Source organism: Ambystoma mexicanum, chromosome 8, assembly GCF_040938575.1.
Source record: "Ambystoma mexicanum isolate Mex_15411 chromosome 8, UKY_AmexF1_1, whole genome shotgun sequence".
Classification (NCBI taxonomy): domain Eukaryota; kingdom Metazoa; phylum Chordata; class Amphibia; order Caudata; family Ambystomatidae; genus Ambystoma; species Ambystoma mexicanum.
The window spans coordinates 582,825,019-582,846,722 of NC_090929.1; the positions used below are offsets into that span (position 1 = coordinate 582,825,019).

The 21,704-nt window shown below is 41.6% G+C and overlaps 1 protein-coding gene across 8 annotated transcripts in view; it reads right to left on the bottom strand.

Moving 5' to 3' along the window:
- CHD5 (chromodomain helicase DNA binding protein 5) overlaps positions 1–21,704 on the bottom strand; it is a 2,731,226-nt gene that overhangs the window by 1,236,296 nt on the left and 1,473,226 nt on the right. For all 8 annotated transcript variants that reach the window (XM_069610277.1, XM_069610279.1, XM_069610280.1 and 5 more), the window contains one exon: positions 853–1,084. In XM_069610277.1, the coding sequence (XP_069466378.1) occupies positions 853–1,084 (232 nt within the window). The remainder of the gene's footprint in view (positions 1–852; positions 1,085–21,704) is intronic.

Here is a 21,704-nt window from a genome sequence, read left to right on the forward strand (position 1 = left end):
GTCGCCAGTATTCCCAGAAGTAATACCACCACACTCGTAAGAACCCCCTTTGACCTTCTGCCTGGGTGTTACACTAGATCTCTGCCCATTCCCTTACACTCGTTCTTCCTCAGGGTTCAGCTCTGAGTGTCCTCCTATTGTTCTATTGTCCTTTTGAAACTTGCTATCAAGCCGCCCTTCCTATTTTGTGCTGCCAATTTCTCTCAATACACCTCTCATTAACCCTTTCAAACACAGTCAACCCCTCCCCCAAACTAATTTGAGTTTGTAATTCATTTCTTTCCTTTTATCCACCGCCATAATGGCCTGCGTCCATCTGGTCCTAAGAGGTACCTCTTCTAGCAATATTTTTAAGGTAACCCACAAACTCTCCTTCCTCCTTTCTAGTGGTCAACCACTTCCCCCAGCAGCCACCACTGATGTCGTTGTCATACAGTGCCACCAGCCACTTCATACAACTATGTGTATTACCTGATCTATTTTCATTGTCATGTCATGTCTGACTACTGTTTCTCACAAATATTGATTTTGTGTTGCTATTTGCAACTCTGTGCTTATGTACCACCATTAGTAACCTAGGAACATAATTTGCGAATGAAATGCTCAACAAAGAACAATGTAGTGGGATTTTACTTAAAATGATAAAACATGCAAATAATGGCTGTTCGATTGAGTAGTACAATATAGAACTAGTTTGAAAAAGGGGTCGTCCATATGTTACAATAATAAAACGTTTGTCTACGAATTGTAACACAATACTCATGCACAATACACCCTCAAATGATGGACCTGGTGGACATGGCAGGCTACCCATGTGGTCCTTTTACATTAGATTCAATTCACTTCTCTCACCTTCCATATCATCCTTAAAGAGTTCCTCAGTGCCAAACTTCAGAATGTCATCGAGCTCCTGCTTCGACATGGACCCAGATTTTGACCCCAGTCCTGGGCGAACAACCAAATGGGTGAGCATCATTTTTCGCTTTGCCACCTGTGTGATGCGCTCCTCCACCGAGGCTCTCGTCACAAAACGATATATCATCACTTTCCTATTTTGTCCAATCCTGTGAGCTCTGCTGAAGGCCTAGAAGAAAGACACATGTTGATTTAATTTAGCAATTGCTTGCCTTAAATATGGTGGTTGAGAGGTTTGATTGAACTGCACAAGGTGGGAGATTTGAACTATTTGCTTGATTCGTCGAAATGGGCACAGCTTGCACACAATACAGTTAATTAATTCCGATTTTATAACTGAATTGCATTTTTCATTCTTCATGGATGTTTACCGTTTTCATTGTTTTTCGTCGTCTTTTTCCCTTTCATTGTTTTGACACAATTGTTATACTGGATCAGGGTCATGTTACTGTGGGTGATCTTTCCACGGTACATGACTTTGTGAACTGTGTTTCCATTCCTGCAAACTCTTCTCATCTATTTGTTGCCACACACACAGCCACAGGTGCTCCAGGGGCCATTCCCCACATCCTGTACCAGTATCCAAGTATCTCCTTCATTTTCAAGGCTTACCTCCTTGACAGCCTTTCCGCCTTCTGCACTGCTGAGCCAAATCATTCTCCCAGAATCATCTGAGGGACCCACTGTAAGATTGGCTGTGGAATGATGTGGAATGAAAGCTGCAACATGATGACCTCCTCCCGTTAAACTATTTTCCAAGCTTTGTAATGTTGTTTCACATTATTTAGTGTGCTTTGTCTGAGAACTTCTAGATTTTTAGAGGCAAGGGAAACAAAGAATGCATAGCAGCCCAGATAGAGAATGTTATTCACTCCCTTTGTAAGAAGGACTAGCCCCCACTATTTGGAGAACACTGTTCAGGTCGCTATCCCTCTACCCCGGCTGAAATAACCATCTGTCGATAAGACAATCAGTCTAACTTATCAATGTCAACCTGAACGTTCTACCTTGATGCCATCAACAAGACATGCAAACACTTTGAAGCTGCCTGGCAGTGATGTAGCACTCTACACAACATCCAAATAAGTAAATTACAAACATAATCGGCACTCAATTCTTCAAAACAGGCCACATCACCCAAAGTAGAACTGCAAATGTATGCTGGTAAGCAGTTGCTGCACTCCAGGTGGTCAGGCAGGACAGGAAATCACAATACTGCACTCTGAGGCTTAAAATGTAGGCAGCAGGAGCCTGCCCAAGGACATTGGCGGTCATTACAACCTTGGTGCTAAGTGCACCAACTTTACCACCATGGTGTAAACTTGGTCATTACAACCCCGGCTTTAACCCTTAACGCCGGGGTTGTAATGACCTCCATTGACCTTAAAAATTCCTTGAATGTCCCAACCACAGGATTTTATTAGAGTGAAATAATGTATGTTTCTTCCATTAAAAGGGTAAAAGGTAAATGCAGTGGAGCTGCACACATGATTGAGGTGGTCTCAGCTACTTTGAAGTCCACCCAACTCCCATTCAGCAAGGTTTGGAAAGGTTCTGCCTCCACCAAAGACATTCTTGAAAATCATAGGGTTCAATAGTGCATTTTATAGCATATTATTGCTTCCATTCATTACAACTTTATTCAGGGGAAAAACCCTTAAAAGCACATCTAGACATAAAAAACAATGAATCAATACAGTGGAAATATAAAAAGAAAACCATATGCATTTATGTTCGAACAATTTATTTTTAAATGAATAAACCAAATAACACAATCAGATATTTGATTTGATTACTTTGCAACAGCCAAAATATCTTTGTCTGAGCCCTCAAGATTTTCCAAAAATACCTTTTTTGCGCATAATAATATACCGTGAATCAGCTGATTTGCAGATATGCAACACATCTCTCATATTTCTTGCTTTAGTTTGCCTTAGCGGTGGTTTCAACCACAACCTCGTTGATTTATCATATGAAGGATATACAAATAAAAAATGAATAATGTTTTCAACCCATAACCTACACAAGGGACATTTAGTAGAACTCCTTGGTTTCCAGCAAAGAATACAAATAAATGATGGTAAAATTCCTAATCATAGTTTAGAGAAAATGGTTTCGGTGTACAGCGTATGAGTTGAATCAAGGTACTTTTTAAATTCAAAGGTGTTCTTAATCAAAAGGAATTGAGAGAATAGATTTGATGGAGTATATGAATCGGGAAGATCTTTAAGTAACCAATCCTCAAATGTTTGTTTTATAATTTGGATTGCCAGCCACAGGTTTACAGGCATCCTTGAAGGTGAACACATGGATTGTACAATACTTCAGAAGCTGGCCCTAACACACATTACCCAAGAGCATTTATACACTGCAGTAAATAAAGTGTCAGCCTTTATGAAAACTGCACACCTTAAAAGAAGACTAAATGGCCAGTAGACAAATATGTGTGCCACATCACTGAAACAGTGACATATGCAATGCCACACTATACTAATCGTATATTGTATTCCAGCATTATATTCGTTTATTTATTGTGCGAGGAAGGAAAATTACAGATGTTCTAAATAGTGTACCAAGGAAATTATGCACAACATTGTTACTGTGGTAGTAAAAAAAATACAATTAGAATTAAAAGAAATAAATACATTTAGAATAGGTATTATACCTAAGGCCGTAAATAGTATCAAGTTGTTGTTCAAATAATCCTGTGTGTAGCTAACATTAAGATGCTCAACATGCCATAGGGCTCTCATCTATGCCATATTTTGACACCATGTGCCAGGTGCACATTTTGATGACAATTTTTCGCAGAGAGGCGACAGAGAAGCAGTCAAAGCAGTTGTTACGCTTTTGGAGTCTTATTTAGCTGTTTGTTTGGAGGAAGCGGTGCATCCTGTTTAAAGACTGTTTCTCCCGTGGAGTAGCGCAGAGAGGCAACAGAGACGCAGCCAAAGCAGTGGTTATGCTTTTGGAGTCTGTTTTTGCTGTTTGTTTTGCGGCGCCAGTGCATGCTGTTTAAAGAGTCTTTGTCCCAGCGTGGAGAGGCGACAGAGAGGCAGCAAAAGCAGTCAGAGCAGTGTGAGCAGTGTGAGCGGAAGTGCAGGAGACTCGATTTTGTCCCAAGGCTCAACTGCCGTCCCATATCAAAGGTGAGACGGGTAGTATGTGCCTGCAGTTCTTCGGCTGCATGTGAGCGTTTCTACAAAACTTTGCTCAAGGAGCATTTCAAGCAGCTTGAAACTTGATTCTTTGTTTGGGCGGTGAGTGTGGGCCAAGGTGTCTTTGAGTTGCCCCTGGGGTTTCATATATATTCCGTGCATTTCCTTACTGGAGCAGCTTACTGACGACTGCAAGTTCTCATTTGAAGCCTTGTTTTAGGCAGTGACTTCGGGCCGGGGATGCCTTTGAGCCACCTGAGGGGTTTCATGTTTACCAACATTTTGGAATTCTGTATCATGTCCGCTTACGGTCTGCTAATACTCCATTTTTCCGGATTTTTCTTTTATAAGGAGATTCTTGATAGATTGACATTAGAGCCGGGTGGACAGCGTTTGTGGGCCATTGAACTTTTGTTGCCTCCCCGTGTATAGCCCTTTGGCGGATGCGTGTGAAGAGGTGCTCAAGCCGAAGCCTAGTGGAGGTGAATTGCTGGCAGGGCAGAGACTGTTTTGTGTGGATTTGACACAACTGACACATAGACGCCTCTCCTATTGGTGCTTTCATACTAGCTTTAGGCAGTGACTGCAGGCCTGGTGCCTTTGATCCATCCTTTTGAACTCTAAACGGGTTTTGTGGTTTCTTAATTTGGGTTCTTATACCTGTTTTAACTGTGACCTGCCATTTAATCATCTGAGACATTTCTTTATGTATCCCTGAAAAGGTACTGGATCCATTTTGTATTTAATGTGTGAACCATTTGACTTGTGATTGTCACAGTTGCTTACTTTTGAGGGCAGTATAATGTATGATTTAAGGAGCGGCAGACAATTCATGAACAAGTCAGTGCTTTCAGACGCAGAAATGTTGAGAGCAGTTAGACACCCTTTGCTGCTGTCTCTGCAGGGTGCATTGTTTGGGCCAGCTGAGGCAGCCCGAGGCAATGCCACTCTGTTAAAGTCTGTGGGGGATATATATTGAGGGATGAATGGATTTGGGAGTACCACAAGTTCACCTCTTGTCTAAAGAACCGGAGAATAATTTGATAACATCTTTCTTTTTTCCTAGAAGGATCTCTAATTTGGTGTTAGATTCACCTAATACTGAATCGATGGAGGGGGGTTCTAAATGTAGGAAATCCCCTCTACAGCACTCAGGTATCCCTCCTTTTCTGACAGAGATGATCAAATTACATTGTGCGACTCAACTGACTTATTAAATGTAACTACGCATGATGTAACATCGGAGTATAGTGAAACAAGAGAGATGGACATGGACTGCTCTTTTTTAGTGCTTCCCCCCTCCACTGGGCTTACTTCGTCGACCCTCGATGTCTACACCTGGCAAAAACCTACGCTGGAATGTACCATCTGACGAAACCCTGATAGAAATCAATCAAGTACTGTGCATAATGGTTACGTTTTTCGAAGGGTGGACAGCTGATGTGTGTAATAATACAGCATTGCTGAAGGCAGTTTTTGAAAAAATGGAGGGGTTAAGTAATATGTATTGGAAGGATTTTGTGGGAGGTGAAGTGGTTGCGTTGGAAGAGTCCTTGCTCCTTCATATTGCTGAACAGGAAACTGTAATTGAGGGGAATGGGGAACCATCCGGGTTTGTAGCAGAACTACACGGAAGATCGTGAGAAATGGAGGGGGAGTGTGTGAATCTGAATGACGATGAAGTAATTGTTGTGAAAGCTTGGTCCCCCCCGCCTCCCTGTTTTCCAGACAGAAGGCCGGCAGCGGGGGAGATAAGTATAAGAAGTTAGACCTCCCCATTGTAGTCACCTATATTCCAAAAAAAAGTTTAAGAAGGAAAGGGTGTGTCTTGGGCAAGCTCCAGAGGTAAAAACATGAAAAAATATAGGTAAGGGAAAGAACAGTACAATGCAATCAAAAAGAATTCTGAGTAAATTTTTCAGGCAGTGTATTGTCAGAGAGATGCTGTCTGGTAAACTGAGAAAAGGTCCTGTGAAGAAAGTGGTTAGTGCTTCTGAAGCGCCTGAAGAAATTGCAAAAGAGGGTGAGTTAAAGAGTCGTGAATCAGCAGCTGTTGTAAAGGAAGCCCTGATAAAGACTAGGTTCACCCATCATGGCTGCTCAAAAAAATGATATATCTCACAACCATCTCCTAGTAGGGCCGAGGGGATATCATTTTTTAACCAACCCAGGGAAGATCGGGAAAGTCTTCTTAGGGAAAAGTTAAGTATTATCCCAGGGCTCCTCCCCATGAATGTTGGGGAGTGTTTGACAGGAAGAGGGGCTGGAAAATTGGTGAAAATCAGCTCTGGGATCTAAAGGATAAGGGCATTCCACATGAATTCCAGGTTGACCTTTCAAGCATAGCTCCTGCTGTTCTGCAAGTTCGAGATTACGAGGGAACAGCTGTTGGGGCATTGAAGCAGTTTTGTAATGGTGTTTAGAGGTTTCCCTGGAAGAAAGCCAGTGGGAATGAGATCCAAGGATTTGATGAGGGTTTGCTTGCTCATGGCGAGTCAGCGAAACCCATTTGGGGCAATGTACCTCAGGGTGATAAAGGTGGCTTGAACACTAGGGATCAAACGGAGAGGTTTCCGAAGGGTCGGCTACTGCGAAATGGGCCTAAATATCAGAATCCCTCGGGGGCTTTCCCTGGCAATGAAAGGGGGTTGCGGACCCTACTCAAGGGCACAGATTAACCTTTGACTATCTTTGTTGAGAGTATTCTATCAGTGAATATTGAAATAGTTATGAGACGCTCCACGATCCTGCAACTGTTGGCAGAGATACCAAATTTGGTTGGTGTCTCTTCAAATTATATAAAGAGGATTGCTTTTTTTAGATCATAGGAGAATGGAAAGAGCTCTGGTAGTGTTAAACTCCAGATTTGTCCTTGATTCCATTTTTAAAGAAAGAGACAAGCTCAGAATTTTGGGTTTCAACGTTTGTCTCTATAGTGGTGAAGAGAAGGGGGGACCAACCCCAATTCCACGGGCTGAGATCGCGTATCTGAAACTGAAAATGGAACAATCTGAAGTTATGAATATTTGGCCGTGGCTACTCCAAGCGTCGAATCAGAAAGAAGACTGAAAAGATCCTGATCAGGGAGGGTGGTCTTCCCCTGAAGTTAATATCATGGAACACTCAGGGTAATAGGCATCTGTTTTCTGCTCCTGATTTAGGGCTTAAGCTGCAGTCGGCTTGCATTATAGCACTGCAGGAATCATGGCTAACACAGACCCCCTCTTTGGATGGATTTGTAGTCAGAAGTCAGTCTACAGTGCAAGAGGCAGTGGGACGTCCTTCGGGGGCATACTGACCTTAATTAGATCCTCTGGTGAGATGGAACTACTTACTTAATTTGATATGACTAGAAGAGTGTTGGCTACGCATATTCATCTGGAGGGGGTTAAACGCTATGATGTATTACTATTGAATGTCTATTGGCATAAAGGGTGTCTTGAGGATTTGTTGAGGGACATCTCGGAACGTATGTAAGAATAGTGTGAGGTAGCCCAGGGGAGACACATAATGCTAGTAGGGGATCTAAATTCAGACTGTATACGTTTTGAAGGTGGCATGCACTCTGGGACCTTAAGATTTTTGAATGATTGTAAGAGGGGGAATGGCGGTAGATGGATTGTGATCCTGGCCAGCCTTGGGCTGTGGTCCATGAATGAGGCTTCATGTTCTAATGCCCTGGTTTGCTCAATGTGGACAAACGGCTTCACAAAATCGAGGCTGGATTATATTTTTGTTGACGATGGGATGGGGGCTTGCTGTACAAAGTTCAATATGAACTTTACTCCATATAGCGATCATATGTTGATCGAGGCAGAGTTTGATAGTCTATGGATTTCTAATGAGATCGTGAGCAGGGAGTCCCAGAGTCCTTGCTGTTCCTTGAACTTGACAGTTAATGGTTCAAACACTCAAATCCGTTGGAATTTGGGAAAAGGTTCGAAAGTATATAGCCTATTGGATGATTATCCGAAATTGACAGACGAGTCTTGGAAATGTAAAACCTTCACTCCTAGTGAATTCGGTAATTTGATCAGGGTCCTATCACAGCAGGGTGGGAAGGTATCTAAGGGACGTTCGAATAGAAACAGGGATAATCAAAAACATGTCTATAACAAAGAGGTGTTTTTTTACAAGACGGACATGCGACAAAAAATTGCACACATTAAAAGGTGTAGAAATATTAGCAATTCAGAAATATGAGAAGGGATAAGGAAAATTAGGGAAGCACATCGAAATTGGGTGCGCCAATCTCGAGTGGCAAAAAAGTAATTAGAAGGAGAAGCAATGTTAATTTGCTTAAAGGACAAGAATTTTAGAGTCTTTTGGCAGATTATTAACAATAGTGAAGCTCTGCATTCTCTCTCACAAATTAATGGAGTCTGGGAGAAAGACTGGGTGGCGTATTATGGGCAGGTCTTCGCAGACAACATGATGTTGAGTGGTGATTACGAGGTGCCGGCTTGGGACTCCAAAGCAGTATTACATATGGACGCAATGATTTTATGGGTAATTAACTCGATTAGTTCCTCATGTGCACCCGGCTCCAATGGCCTGGCTAATCTTGTCGATAAAACAAACAGAATGGGGTGGTCAAAGACTCTGTTCACTCTGTTTGCCAACATACTTGCTACCGGAGTCTTTCTGTCTTTGTGGTCCTGTGCGTATATTGTGCCTATATTCAAAAGAGGCTATAGAGCTAACCCCGCAAGTTACCGGCATATCGCACTGCTCAACGCAGATAGTAAGAAATTTGCGTCAATCGTGCTACATCATTTGGAGGTCTAGGCGGAGGAGACAGGCAGAATTTCTAAATGGCAAACCGGTTTCAGGTGCCAGAGGGGGACTGTATTGAATGGGCTAATTATTAACTCAGTTTAGCACTTGGCATGGAGTGGTAAGTATGAAGCAATCTACAGGGCCTCCCTTGATTTGACAGTAGCCTTTGACGCTCTTGATAGTGGGCTGCTTTGGCAGAAATGATCAGGCTGCGGAATTCAGGCTGCGGAATTCAAGCTGCCTGGGGGGTTAGACAGGGATGGGTGCTTGCTCCCTTTATGTGTAATTTATATCTTGCAGATATCGAGAATGCCCTCACTTCTACTTCTCTCATTTCTCCTAAATTGCAAGATTTACGTTATCATTGGCTTTCATATGCAGACCATTTCTTTCTGTTCGATGCCACTGAAATTGGTCTTCAACGCCTAATTAGTTCCTTTGTATCATGTATGGAAGACCACGCACTGATTGTGAATCACTCCAAATAAAAAAATTAATAAGATTCACAAAGAGTAGGAACAAGTGTAATTGTAAGTAGTTTATAGGAAAATCGGAGGTCTCTAGTGTTGATTCATTGATTTACATAGGTTTTCTGTCAATGCAAGACCTTCTTTGAAGAATAGCCTTATTTGGTTGAATGAACTAACTTCGAAATTGGTAATTCAGTGAAAAATGATTGATATAAGGTTTGGCAGGTTATCTTTGAAACCTGTCATAAAATATTATGATATTGACACCCACCCTTTTGCTATTCTAGATTACCTGACAATTTTGCAGGGAAGTCTCTGGAAACGTCTGTTAAACCTGCCTATGAGTTTTTCCAGCTGTAGCAATTCGCTATGAATTGGGATTAGTTTCCCTAAAAGCTAGAGCATACTGGAAAACAATAGAAAGATTCTATTTCCGGTAGGCATATCTTTATTTGTAGATTATAATAACTTTTATATTATGCAGTGTTATAGCAGAATTCAAGCCCTTCAGGAGTTATGCAATACATTATTGGAAAGAATTGGCTGCTGTGTACAGGATTTGATTGACAAACCTGTCAAGTTATTGTTATACCAACATCTTTGGACATTGACATTAGAAGGCTTTCATTCTTATCCATCCTTGGCGCACTTGAGGAATGATTACAAAAGCAGGGGCATGTTAGCCCCATTCCTGTGTATATACCCAGACAAATCGACCTGTGCACCTTTTATTTGTTTTCGCTGGAATTTACTGTGTTCTATCCAGATTATGTTGAGGCACAATTGGATTCCAGCGAATTTGAGTTCTTGCAGATTCTGTAAAAAAATAGGTGTGTTAGAGACCACCACGTATTGGGTAATGGACTGCACTGCATTGAGCAACTTGCGCAGGGTATACTTGGGAAAGTTATTTGGTTTGCCTTTGAGATCGGATAATGATGTGATTTGGTACACATGCCTGGCAGGGAGGACCACCTTAACAGTCATAGGAATCTCTGTTTTTTTAGAGCCTTACATTAAGAAACGTTTTAGGATGATTCAATTGCTTTATGAATTGTATTTATTCAGTTTATTCTTGATGAGAAATGTAAATTTGTATGTAAATATATGAATTATGGTTTGTGTTTTTAAAGGAAAATGTATTTTGCTTATTATGTATTATTAAAGGTTGAGTTTTCTAAGTCAACAATACATTTTAAAAAATTGACAAGCCAGTTTCACTTACCCTGCTTAATCAAATATTGTCAAACCACTTTCAAGAGTGCAATGACAGTTTAACATTGCTTTTTTACACACATTGGCCTCATTATAAGTCAGGCGGTAAGGGGTTAACGGCGCTGGTAAAGGTGGCGACGCCATCAACCCTGTACCGCCTGATTACGAGGTCCACTCGCGGGGCCCGCTCTGCATGTCTGGTTTTACTAGACGTACAGAGCGGGTCCCACGAGGTGAAGAGGGAGCAACCAATGGGGCGCTCGTAATCGGCCGTTGTTTGCTCCCTCTCCCATTCCCGGGGAAGATCCGGGCCCGGGTTCCTGAAGGGAGGAATTACCGGGCCCTCCGAACTCGGAATGGCCCGGTAATTCCCCATTCTGGGAACCCGGACCCGATTTTGGCGGCAGCCATGCCGCCAATAGCGGCATGGCTACTGCCAAAGTCGTAATGACGGCCATTGTTGTGCCAGTTAGAACATTATCCACAGAAAATGCTATGTCAGTTTTACAATGCATCCAGAAAAAGTATGAAATCAATTTAATTACTACCATGCTAGTTTTGATCCAGTCCATTATGTCACCATTCTAGATTTAATAATACCCCCCCAAGAAAAAATTACTTTTACAGTTGTCTTTAGAAAATTGTTAGATCAGTTTTAACAGTGCCATGCTAATTTGATGAAACTCATATTGAGCATGTCGTAATTGCAATTTTTAAATAACCCCACAGAAATAACCATACCAGGTTCAAAATTCCCCCATGTCAATGTTTACAGTGCATGCCAGTTTTGCTCCGGTTAAACTAATTCTTTTAACAGTTCTTCTATTGTCTTCAGAAACATTTCATACCTGTTTCTCGTTGCCTATAGAACATTATCAGGCCAGTTTCAACAGTATCATATTAGTTTTACTAAAGATATGTTAACCACATTTTTGTATCAGTTCCTACATTATCTCCAGGATATAATCATGTCGGTTCACATGACTTCCAGAAAATGGATGAACACATTTTAAGTGAACATGCCAATTTAAATATTTCCTAAGCTAAGCACATTGTCATGCAACATAAATTAAACTCCAAATATTACCATAACATTTCCACATTCCATCCAGAAAAACAAGACGAAAGTTTAACATTACTGAAAGGAATTTGCCATGCTGGTTTCAGTAGAGCTATTTTACTTTCACTCTGCCCTACTCGATCACATTGCCATGCATTTACACTTGCACCCTCATAATTACCAGAACAGTTTCACATTGGTTGAACAAAATGGCCATGCCAGTTTCAACAGTGTGGTTCTAGTTTTACCTCAGTTAAACATATGTTTATTCTAGTTTCTACATTATCCTACAAAACCACAATACCAGATTAACATTGCCTTTTGAATACTGGCATCCTTTTGATTAGCATCTTGGCAGTTTTATGCAGTTAAATCAATTGTCGCGCTGGGTTCAACATTCTCCATTTAGCCTTCAGAAAATTGTCATACCAGTTTTAACTGAGCCAGGCATTCTTTGCCCCAGTTGGCATAGTGCAAAGACAGTTTCCACATAACCCCAGAAAATAACCATGCCAGTTTTTACAATGCCTCCACTATACGTCCATGCCGAGACCATTGTTGTCTCCCCCAAACCCACACACATGCCCTAGAATGTGGTGTGGATAAGTGCCCTCCATGTTTTCTAACTCTACGTTCTAGGTAGTGCCACACACACACACACACACACACACACACACTCTCTCTCTGAACATTCATACATATGGCCTAGTGTCTTACTCACCTTGCTCTCTGGTGGCAGTGGCCTGGTCGCTTTTGTTTCCTGGAGCTTCTACAGTACCTTGTGGCACACTAAGACACACCTCCTCTACATTAGACCCAGTCAAGCTTCACTGCTATATCTTTTTTTAGGTTAAGTCCTTTTCATGCTTCAGCAGTGAAGTTGGGACACACTTGTGGCTCTTAAAGCACTTACTTAAGGTCATTGTGGTGTCTATCGCTAAACACTTATCACACATGTGCATGTGTGGCTAGGTTGGAACTGTGCAATGTCACACATGGCCATGAGCAGTAAGTGACAAGTGCCAGACACATACTGACTGGCCCAAAGTGCGTGTGTGTGTGTGTGTGTGTGTGTGAAGCTCAGTCCCACTGCCTGTTGAGCACAATGGGGGTCATTACGAGGTTGGAGGCAAATTGCGGTACCGTTATTAGCACCAAAGTCCCTTTGCTGGTCCCGTCCTTAACGCCTGGTAAAACCAGACGTTAAGGGAGGACCCGCAAAGGGAACTCGTAATAGGGCGGTAAGGGATTACCGGTACCGGTGCCCTTACCGGTAATCCCTTACCGCCCAGGTCGTAATGAGGCCCAATGACTGTTACCCTTCATGCCATTTCTTTGCCCCTTTATTTTCATCGACCGATGTAAACCCATGGGGCCCTTTCTGTGCTTATGCAAGCAGAAATATTATTTTGTGAATTGGCACCGAAATATAATTCTACAGCGTGTATTCATAGACAAACTCAAATACAAATGTGCAAGGGATGATCTAAAGTCCTTCTTTTCCTCCTCATCACACGTGAACCTGTTCGGGAAAGTTTTTAGACGAAGATGATGGCTTGTTCCAACACACCTAGCTAGCACATCAATCTTGATAAACAAATACAATATTCATACATATACATTTAAAAAACAACTTTATAAGAATGACAATTAATACTAAAGTCCACAAGTTCAGCGAAGGGTTAATACGAGGACCGTGGATGAAAAATGGTTACTACTGAGGATTTAAAATGTAGAAGCAAGTAGTCTTTGGTTCGCCATGATAATTGTAATTTCTTGTTGTGACCATAGTATTAACAGAGCATATCTTCACTATGTTAAAACCAAAATACCAAACAACAATTAATGTGACATGGCAGGTAGGGACATCCACAGACGTCATGAAAGACATTTACTACAGCATGACCCTAATTTTTGTTAGTCATTTTTAAAAGTATGATATTATGGAAAATGGGCAAGCTTGTAAATAAGGCAAGGATTAACAGACAAACCGAAAAGTTCAATATTTGTGAATAGATCTGTTACATTGGGGTCAATGCTTTTGTTTCAAACGAAAATATTTAGAAAGGGCAAAGAAAACATTAGTTTGACTGCATCATACAGCGTCCACTCTGTATTTTGAGAGCAATCAGATGAAAAAATAAAGATGACATCGAAATAAAATATAAAAATGATAGAACACATGATAACAAATTCAAAGCACTAGGATATAATGTGTTAGCTTAAAAATGTACATAGTGAATTAATTAAAAAAATTCAGTTGAAATAATTTTGACAAAATATATTAGGAAACATAACAGTCCTATTGTTCCCTTTCGTCGCTGTTAAAATCACTTACATTTGGCAAATGCTTAGGCTGCTGGATGGTAGGCAGACCTCAAAATCTCACAGATTCTCTGTGAATTTGATTTGCCATGATCATTCATTGTTGCCATGGGTGAAAGAGTACATCTTTTCCACTATCCTTGCTGCTATGGGCTTAGTGGCAGCTGTATTATCATTGAACTAAGTCTGCACTTTATTTCATAAGCTATTATTCTGAGTAGGGAAACAAAGAAATATAGGTATTTGCATGCAAAATATTTTTTGTTGGGTCAAAGACGAGCAAATAGAAGATAGTGACTCCCATGACATTGACCAATCGGAAATTGTGAGCACATTACGCATTATGTTATAAACAGTTAACCACATCTGGATGGTGTCCAATCACTGTGTCAGTTGTGGCATATTGACACATATTTGTGCATGTTTGTGTGTCTGTAAACAGGTCTGTATTGATGTTGTAATTGTAGTGATAATTTATATAGCACCTTTTACCATTATTATAGTCTCAACAAGCTTGTGGTAGAAACACCCTCAGGGACCGAAGCAATCAGGCATGTGATTAGGTCCTGAGAGAGGTCAGGAGAGTGTGAGAGTGCAAGAGACTCATTATTTGACCTGGTGGACTGAATTTTGTCATAGGTCGTCACTGTATTTTGATGGCAGAGGTGTTGAGGCATAGTCTGGTGTAAGTTGGTGAAAAGTTATGTGCCCAGCTAGACCAAATTGTTGCTCCATTCTGGTGCATGAGTGAGGATGGCCATGCCTGCGACCGATGTCCACCAAAGTGGTGCGTTTTTACGTACCTTGAGGCTTGGATGGAGCTTGTGGTTGGTGCTGTGGTCCGTGAGAGGGAGCCATCGAGGCTCACCAGCTGGATCACCGTAACAGGTCTTCCAAGCATCATGGAGAAGCGTCATGGGATATTTCATCTTCTAGGCGTGATTGATCGGTTGTCTTATTATTGTCTAGATGTGATATTGAGGCTCCCTGCTTATCTTTATGTGTCTTTTTCTGGTAGTGCTCATACATAAAGGCACATTAGATGGGCTAAATACAAAGGTCTTCCAGGTGTACTGAGAGAGGTGAGTTGGGAAGATAATATGTCCTCATACTGTGTTTGAGTAATGGAAGGAACTCTTGAGGCTTGGAGTGCGTGTAGTAGTTTATAGACTGGACTGTTGATGTGCACTGTGTATAGAGGGATTTAGAGGGATGCTGGTGTCCCTATGGGGAGGGTCGTAATTACAGCCAAACCTCCACCTAGTGGAGCGTTGCCATGCTCCTCATTGGGGCACTGCATTAGCAACATTAGCAGCATCCTTGCATGTCCATGGTTGGTGGATGACAGAGTTGTGTGTATAGTGGTCCCTGGTTGCCAGTTTGCGAGCCGGGCCGCCGCGATAGTGGCTGGCACCGCCTCGGTGTCAGGTCATTTCCCTAGGTGGAGTTTTACACTGTTGTTACTAGGGGGATGGAGATGGCCTGGCTGATCCGTGTTATGCTACACATTGCTGAGCGACTGGTTCAGATAGGAAAGCGGCTGTGGCTGGAGGAGTGATAATATCATGATGGGGAGGGGGTGGGGACTCCATTTCACTACACGATTCAGGACATCGCTGGAAATATCCACTTTTTCAGGTCCTTTCTGAAGGAGAGGTAATGTTTGCTGTGGCGGCCTGATCTTCAGGGGAGCCTGAGGGCCGGCTTAGTGCTAGGAGTTTGACAATAATCAGAGTGGGAGATAGGCGTGAACGAAGAGAGGACTAGTCGAGTGGGCCGGGGAGGGAGAGGACAGGAGGAAGGGGGTTAACAAAGCTAGATAGATGAGGAGGTGTCTCTCCATAGCGATGTTCTGAAAGTGGTCAGATAGTGTGTTGCAGAAAGCTTTGGAGGGTGGTGATTGAGGAGATGAGCAGCTCATGGTCTTGAATTCAGTGATGATTTTGTGGTGTTCTCTGCTCAGGTTATTGGAGTTAGAAATCCGGTTTTCATAGAAGGTTTTTTGCTTTTCTTATTTTGGTTCGGGAGGCCCTATTTAATCCTTCACAAGCAATTTGGTTTTGACGTGTAGGATTTGTTGTCCAAGTTTGTTCTAAGCAATGCTTGATGGTTTTAAGGGTTTTGAGGGAGGATGTCTACTACTTCGAAGCAGAGCCTGACTTCTAAGAGGTGCATCTGGTCGGCGTGAGAGGGATCAGGGCACCCAAGAACAGGACAGAAAATCAAATTACATAATAACTCAACATGCAATACACAGAACGTTATATATTCTATTAAATGTCCATGTGGTCTATTGTATGTTGGTCAGATCAGCCGTAAAGCCTGCATACGGTGGACCAAACACAAATCAAACATTAGAACCAACAATCAACAGCCACCTTTATGTAGACATTTTCAACAGCAGAAACACAATTGTCACAAATAAGGTTTAAAATTCTTGAGGTTGTGAATGTTACAAACCTAAAAACAAGCGTTAGCAAGAAACTTGAGCAACAAGAAGCATTTTGGATTGATTGATGGACACAGTCTTCCCAACTGGTCTCAATAAGGAGTTGGACCTGTTCTGCTATCTGTAAAAACTTGTTGATACTTGGAGTCTGTTAACTAGAGTATTTCCTGTAAAGAGGACATACATGATACAGTAAGTGCTGTCGTGTTGTTCCTATTAAGATGGAACAGGAGACACCAGGATGTCGAGAGCACTAGCTTTTGAGAGTCACTTAGATATTTAGAAATATGATTAAACAATGGTTGTCTGATTTCTTGGGAAAGATGCAATATGTGATATCAGGATCTTGAGAGCGCTATATTTGAGAGTCACATGCAATTGGAAAGGATTATTTTATTAAACAAATAGTCAACTATGTATGAGCATGCTTTTGCATAACCATAGAGGATTATAGTAGAAGTTTGTATCAATACAAAGAAGTAATGGTTGTCTTTTCCTGGATGCAGACCCAGATATTAACTTAGTTCCCCATTATGATGGTTTTGGTGTCTGTCTCAGAAGTACCAGGTGCTCATTTGGTTTTTTAAAATTGTATTGACTTGCTGCACATGTACCGACATGTTAAGATGTGTACTAATGATAATACACACTATTGCGAGCTTTGTATGTACAAATGTTAATCGTACGTGTCACTTTCTATCACATTGAACTGTAATTGTTATGAAAATATGAGTAGGGGTCTCCCCACTTTCAAGTGGTTGGTTATTTACCTCACCTGTGAGAAAGGATTTCTAGTAAGAACTGCAGCATTATTGAAAATGATTGATAAATGGTTCAAACGTTTTACAACTTATCTGCATGTACACATGTTGACCATACATGTCACTCTCCTAAACAGAGATTGTTATGAAAATATGAGTATGGGATTGTTTATTTGTTAATTTCTTTGTTATATATCTCACCCATCAAATTGGATCTTCAGTAAGAACGTATTAATATAGATTATGGTGGACAATTGGTCCTAATGTTTGAGTTATAGCCTACTGTAATGCAATAATCATACCCAGTTTGGATGTTACATTTCGGATAGATTCTTCAGGGGGAAGTCGAGTTCTCATGCTATCAACTGATAGCACAGCGAGGTGTTCACACACTCTATTTAAAGTTTTTTTGCAAGATAAATAACAGAGACTATGGTTACCAGCAGCCTGTGCGGATGCATCCGCTGCTCAGCCATCTTTTGTTTGAATTAACGTTATCGCCTTGCCACATGATGAAGTTGCTTTAAACAGATGGACGATTCTTGCGTCTGCTACCATGGTAACAGCAACGTTCCGTGACGGAGGCAGACGCGCTTATATTTTGATAATAGCAGTGAAAGGCATTGCTCTGGAGCGGCTATCACTAATATTTGGCATCATATACTTACTACACCACAAAGTGAAGGTACGACAATATCTCCAAAGTACAATGATTAACATTTTTATGCAAAGCAAAAACAAGAGCCACCTGTATGCAGCTCGCTGTGTAATACACACTTGTTTTCTCCTTTATTCTCAATTTTGTGGAAAAGCACTCTTGCCAATAGTATGGATGTTGAAAGTGTAGCAACCTTTGATCCATGGGTTATGTATTAAAGTTGGGACGTACCACCAGCATCTACAATTTATCCAGAGTGAATGGATACTGACTGGTAATATCTCTAATTCAAGGATTAGTTCATGGATTTCTTCTATGCAAGGCTACCTTGTAGAGATCAGATAGGGCCAAAATAAAAAGAGCGATATGTCTCAAAGATTAGCAGAGCTGCATGGCCATGTTGAAAATCAGTGTAAGATTTAAAAAATAACGGATAATGTGAAGATAATTAGGCATATCGAGCTTGCCCTTATTAGGTGTATAAAAAAGAATTCTACGAGGGGGTGCCCACTGATTTTATGTGGATGGTTTCTCTTACCATAGCACAATGACAACCAATTTGTAGCTGGTGTCTGAAAGTCCTGATGAATAGCATTTTTGAACCCTCTGCCAGTTCAAAGTTATCTGCAGAGTAGTCGTGGCAGATCTGATGACATCGTATCAAGCCATCTTCACCGATGTAATTCATCAGCTCCAAGAACTGTTGATAATTACTGATTCAGATTATGTCAGAAACAATTTCTTTGCACATCTGATCAATTGCAAAGCCAGATGCATGCTGTGTGCTAACAACAAACTGCTGAAACATGGAAAACTGGTACAAACCATAGGTGATTAGGTTATATCAAGCAATAAGGCAATATATTGGGAAAAGATTAGGGGTCGCTCCAAGATGGAGGGTCCAGGCAAAACTGGAAATTATTTGGCAGATCAATTAGCCAAAACTGGAACTCTACAGGGAAATACTTTGATATGGAAAACCACCCGGAGGAATACAGGTGGCAGTGGTGACAATCAAAATATGACCCTGAAAGTAAACTTTGTACCATTAAATGGAGTAGAGATGTCCTGATATCAATTTGTTCTCTGCTGAAAAGGAAAATCACATTATTGGTAAATTGTATCAATGTGTGCAAGAATCAGCAAACGTTCACCTGCCTGAATAAGTGTAGTAGGTGAAGGAAGATTTGAAAGTATTACTGACATTTCAGAAGATGTTTCAAATTCAAGATGGATTGTTGGGTAGGAAACCCCCAATTTGGTTGTGACCAGTGGATGGTTGTTGGGTGTCCTGACCCACGTTTGAGCTATTATGCTGCAACATTTGGTGCTGTGGGCTTAGAAAATCCAAGATGGCCAAGAAGCCCACATGTACGCCAGAATAGGAAAACTGTGCAGTACTGGCATGGAAAACATCATGATGGCCAGAACTTCCCAGAAAATGCACAGGGAAATGCATGAAGAATAGGCTGCCACCCCTTTTTGCCTAGGTTGTGAGCACAGGAGGGCACTGCCTAAAACCACCATTGGGCTACCCACACAGTAGCCTGAAACCATTGGGAATGGCAATGCCGATTGCCAAAAGCAACCTAGAACTGTGGGGAATTCATTTTCCTAAATCCCAAAAATGGTTGCTTTACCAGTACTCACCACTATCAGAAAGCCGGCGTTTTAAAACCACCAGACTTTTGTGTAAAACTGAACAAATGAAACAAAACCAGACCAAGGAAAGACTTGCTAAGAGGTGGATACAATGTAAAACTATACTCTGAAATGACTTGAAGGAAGTAATTATTTAATGTGTATGTAAAAATTGTATTGACTTATACTGGGGGACAAAAAGTGACATTTAGCTGAAACCTGGCTTAATGAAACTGAATTCTGCCTGACATCTACCCCCACAGGAGTTAAAACCTGCTCAGCCACTCTTCCCCTTGCCAAAAGGAGTTGTCACCTCTCTGATTAGATTAGGGGTGGAGCAGCTACAGGGAGTTGAACAAAGGCCTGTCCTGGGCCCAGGCAGATGGTTTATTGGGGGGATCGTAAATGGCTTCCTTTTGAACAAAGCCCTTCCTTCACTCAGGCAGAAGTTATATTGGGGGCGTCGTAAAAGTGGCTTCCTCTTGGCAGAAACGGGGAGGGGCAGCCCCCTCTGAGGACAGGCTGAGCTTAAAGAAAGTGGATAGACTGGTTTCTCCACCATGTGACCTGGGAAGACACACCCCTGTTGGCCAGAATATGATTTTAAGAAAGATGTATAACTCATGGTGCGGACTTGTCAAAATTATCTAAATGATACCATAATTCTTGTGATTTTTCTGCCCACATTTTAAGAGGTTTTAGGACCCGGTGGTATGATCTGGGGGGTTGCTAGCGGAAAATAGGGTTTCACTCCAAATGTCTGCATGTTAAAAATCTGACACTTCATCAATTAATGTCCATACTCCTTGCACACATGTGTGTAAATTTGGGTAAATGTCCAATATTGCAAAACCAGTAAAAAAGTGCAAAATATTGCCATTTCTGAATGCAAGCCCCCAGGAAGAGCAGAGTTTGAACAGAGTATACCTCATGTGATATGTGATGGGTGCATGTAATTTTAAACAACTGTCTATCTGTGCAATATGTATTTGAATCAAATATAGATTTGTGGGCAAACTGACCAGGGGAGGATCCTCTGACCCATAAAACCTACAGCATCACTCTGACTCACATTTCCTTCCCCCAATCATGGGAGAGGGGAGAATTGGGCCAATGACAAGTATAGAGGGGCAGGCTTAGCTAGGCCCAGGCACACACCCATTTTCAAAACACATAAAAAGAGACTGCTGGGACAGGTAGAGACATTCAATTCCATTTGCTGCGGAGCATGCTGACCGACGACTTCACATCCAGAGATCCAGACTTCAAATCCATCAATCTCCAAAGACCAGAACTTTACTTCAGAACTTAAAGCAAGGGCCTAAACCCACAAACTGAGAACTCTTCTCAGCAGGCCTCAGCATCCTCAAAATCATTTGCAGACTATTCACAGCCGAGCTGAGCTGTTGATTCTGGCCTGAAACCCTGTGCCAGAAAGATCCAGAAGCAGTGCTGTACCCAGAGAAAGCAGAGCAGTATCCAGAACCAGAGGCCAGAGATCCAGAGTGACCCAGACCGCTGCTAGCAGAACCAGAGAGCTGACCCAGATCACTGTGAAGTGCCGAGACCAGAACCGGAGTCCAGTCCAAAACCTGACCAGATCCGTGGCGAGGCCTATTTCAAAAATATATTGTGAGTACCTAGCAGAACTGTGCAGAACAAATCTCTTAGTTAGAATCATCTAATCCAAACTATTTTAATCTAACCAGAACTGCCTCCTAGAAGTTGTCACTTGTCAATTCTGCAGCTGCATAGCTGTCACTTGTCATTTTGAGTTTACTTAAAATCCGAAAAACTACCTTTATTTAATCGTCCGTATCTCTGGAACCGTTTGGGCTACGAACTTGGTTTAACTTTCCTCTGAAAGTTTAGAATCTAAGCTCTCCAACAAGCCGACTTCCTACTCCTTATACTTTCTCTGCAATCACGATTCACGCATTCGCGAATTTTGCCGCGATTTGCGATTTGGCCCGATTTCTTTAAAAAAGATAGCTGCTTTTGCCTGAACTGCTAAAATTCCTTTGCATCTTAAGAAGCATCCCTGAATCATTGCTAAAGTGAGCCTGAACTCATCCCAAGTAGCTACCACTCCCCCTGAACCTCCTAAAGGGAATTAAAACCATGTTCAGCATATTTCTCACTTCATTGCCATCACCTTTTAAAAGCATTTTGGGCCTGTGTTTCAAACTTCTATCTGTGGTCTAAGCTTGCTGGGGTGAACTGAATTATATTTGATTGCATTCCTAAGAACTGTGTGTGTTACTTCCATTTCC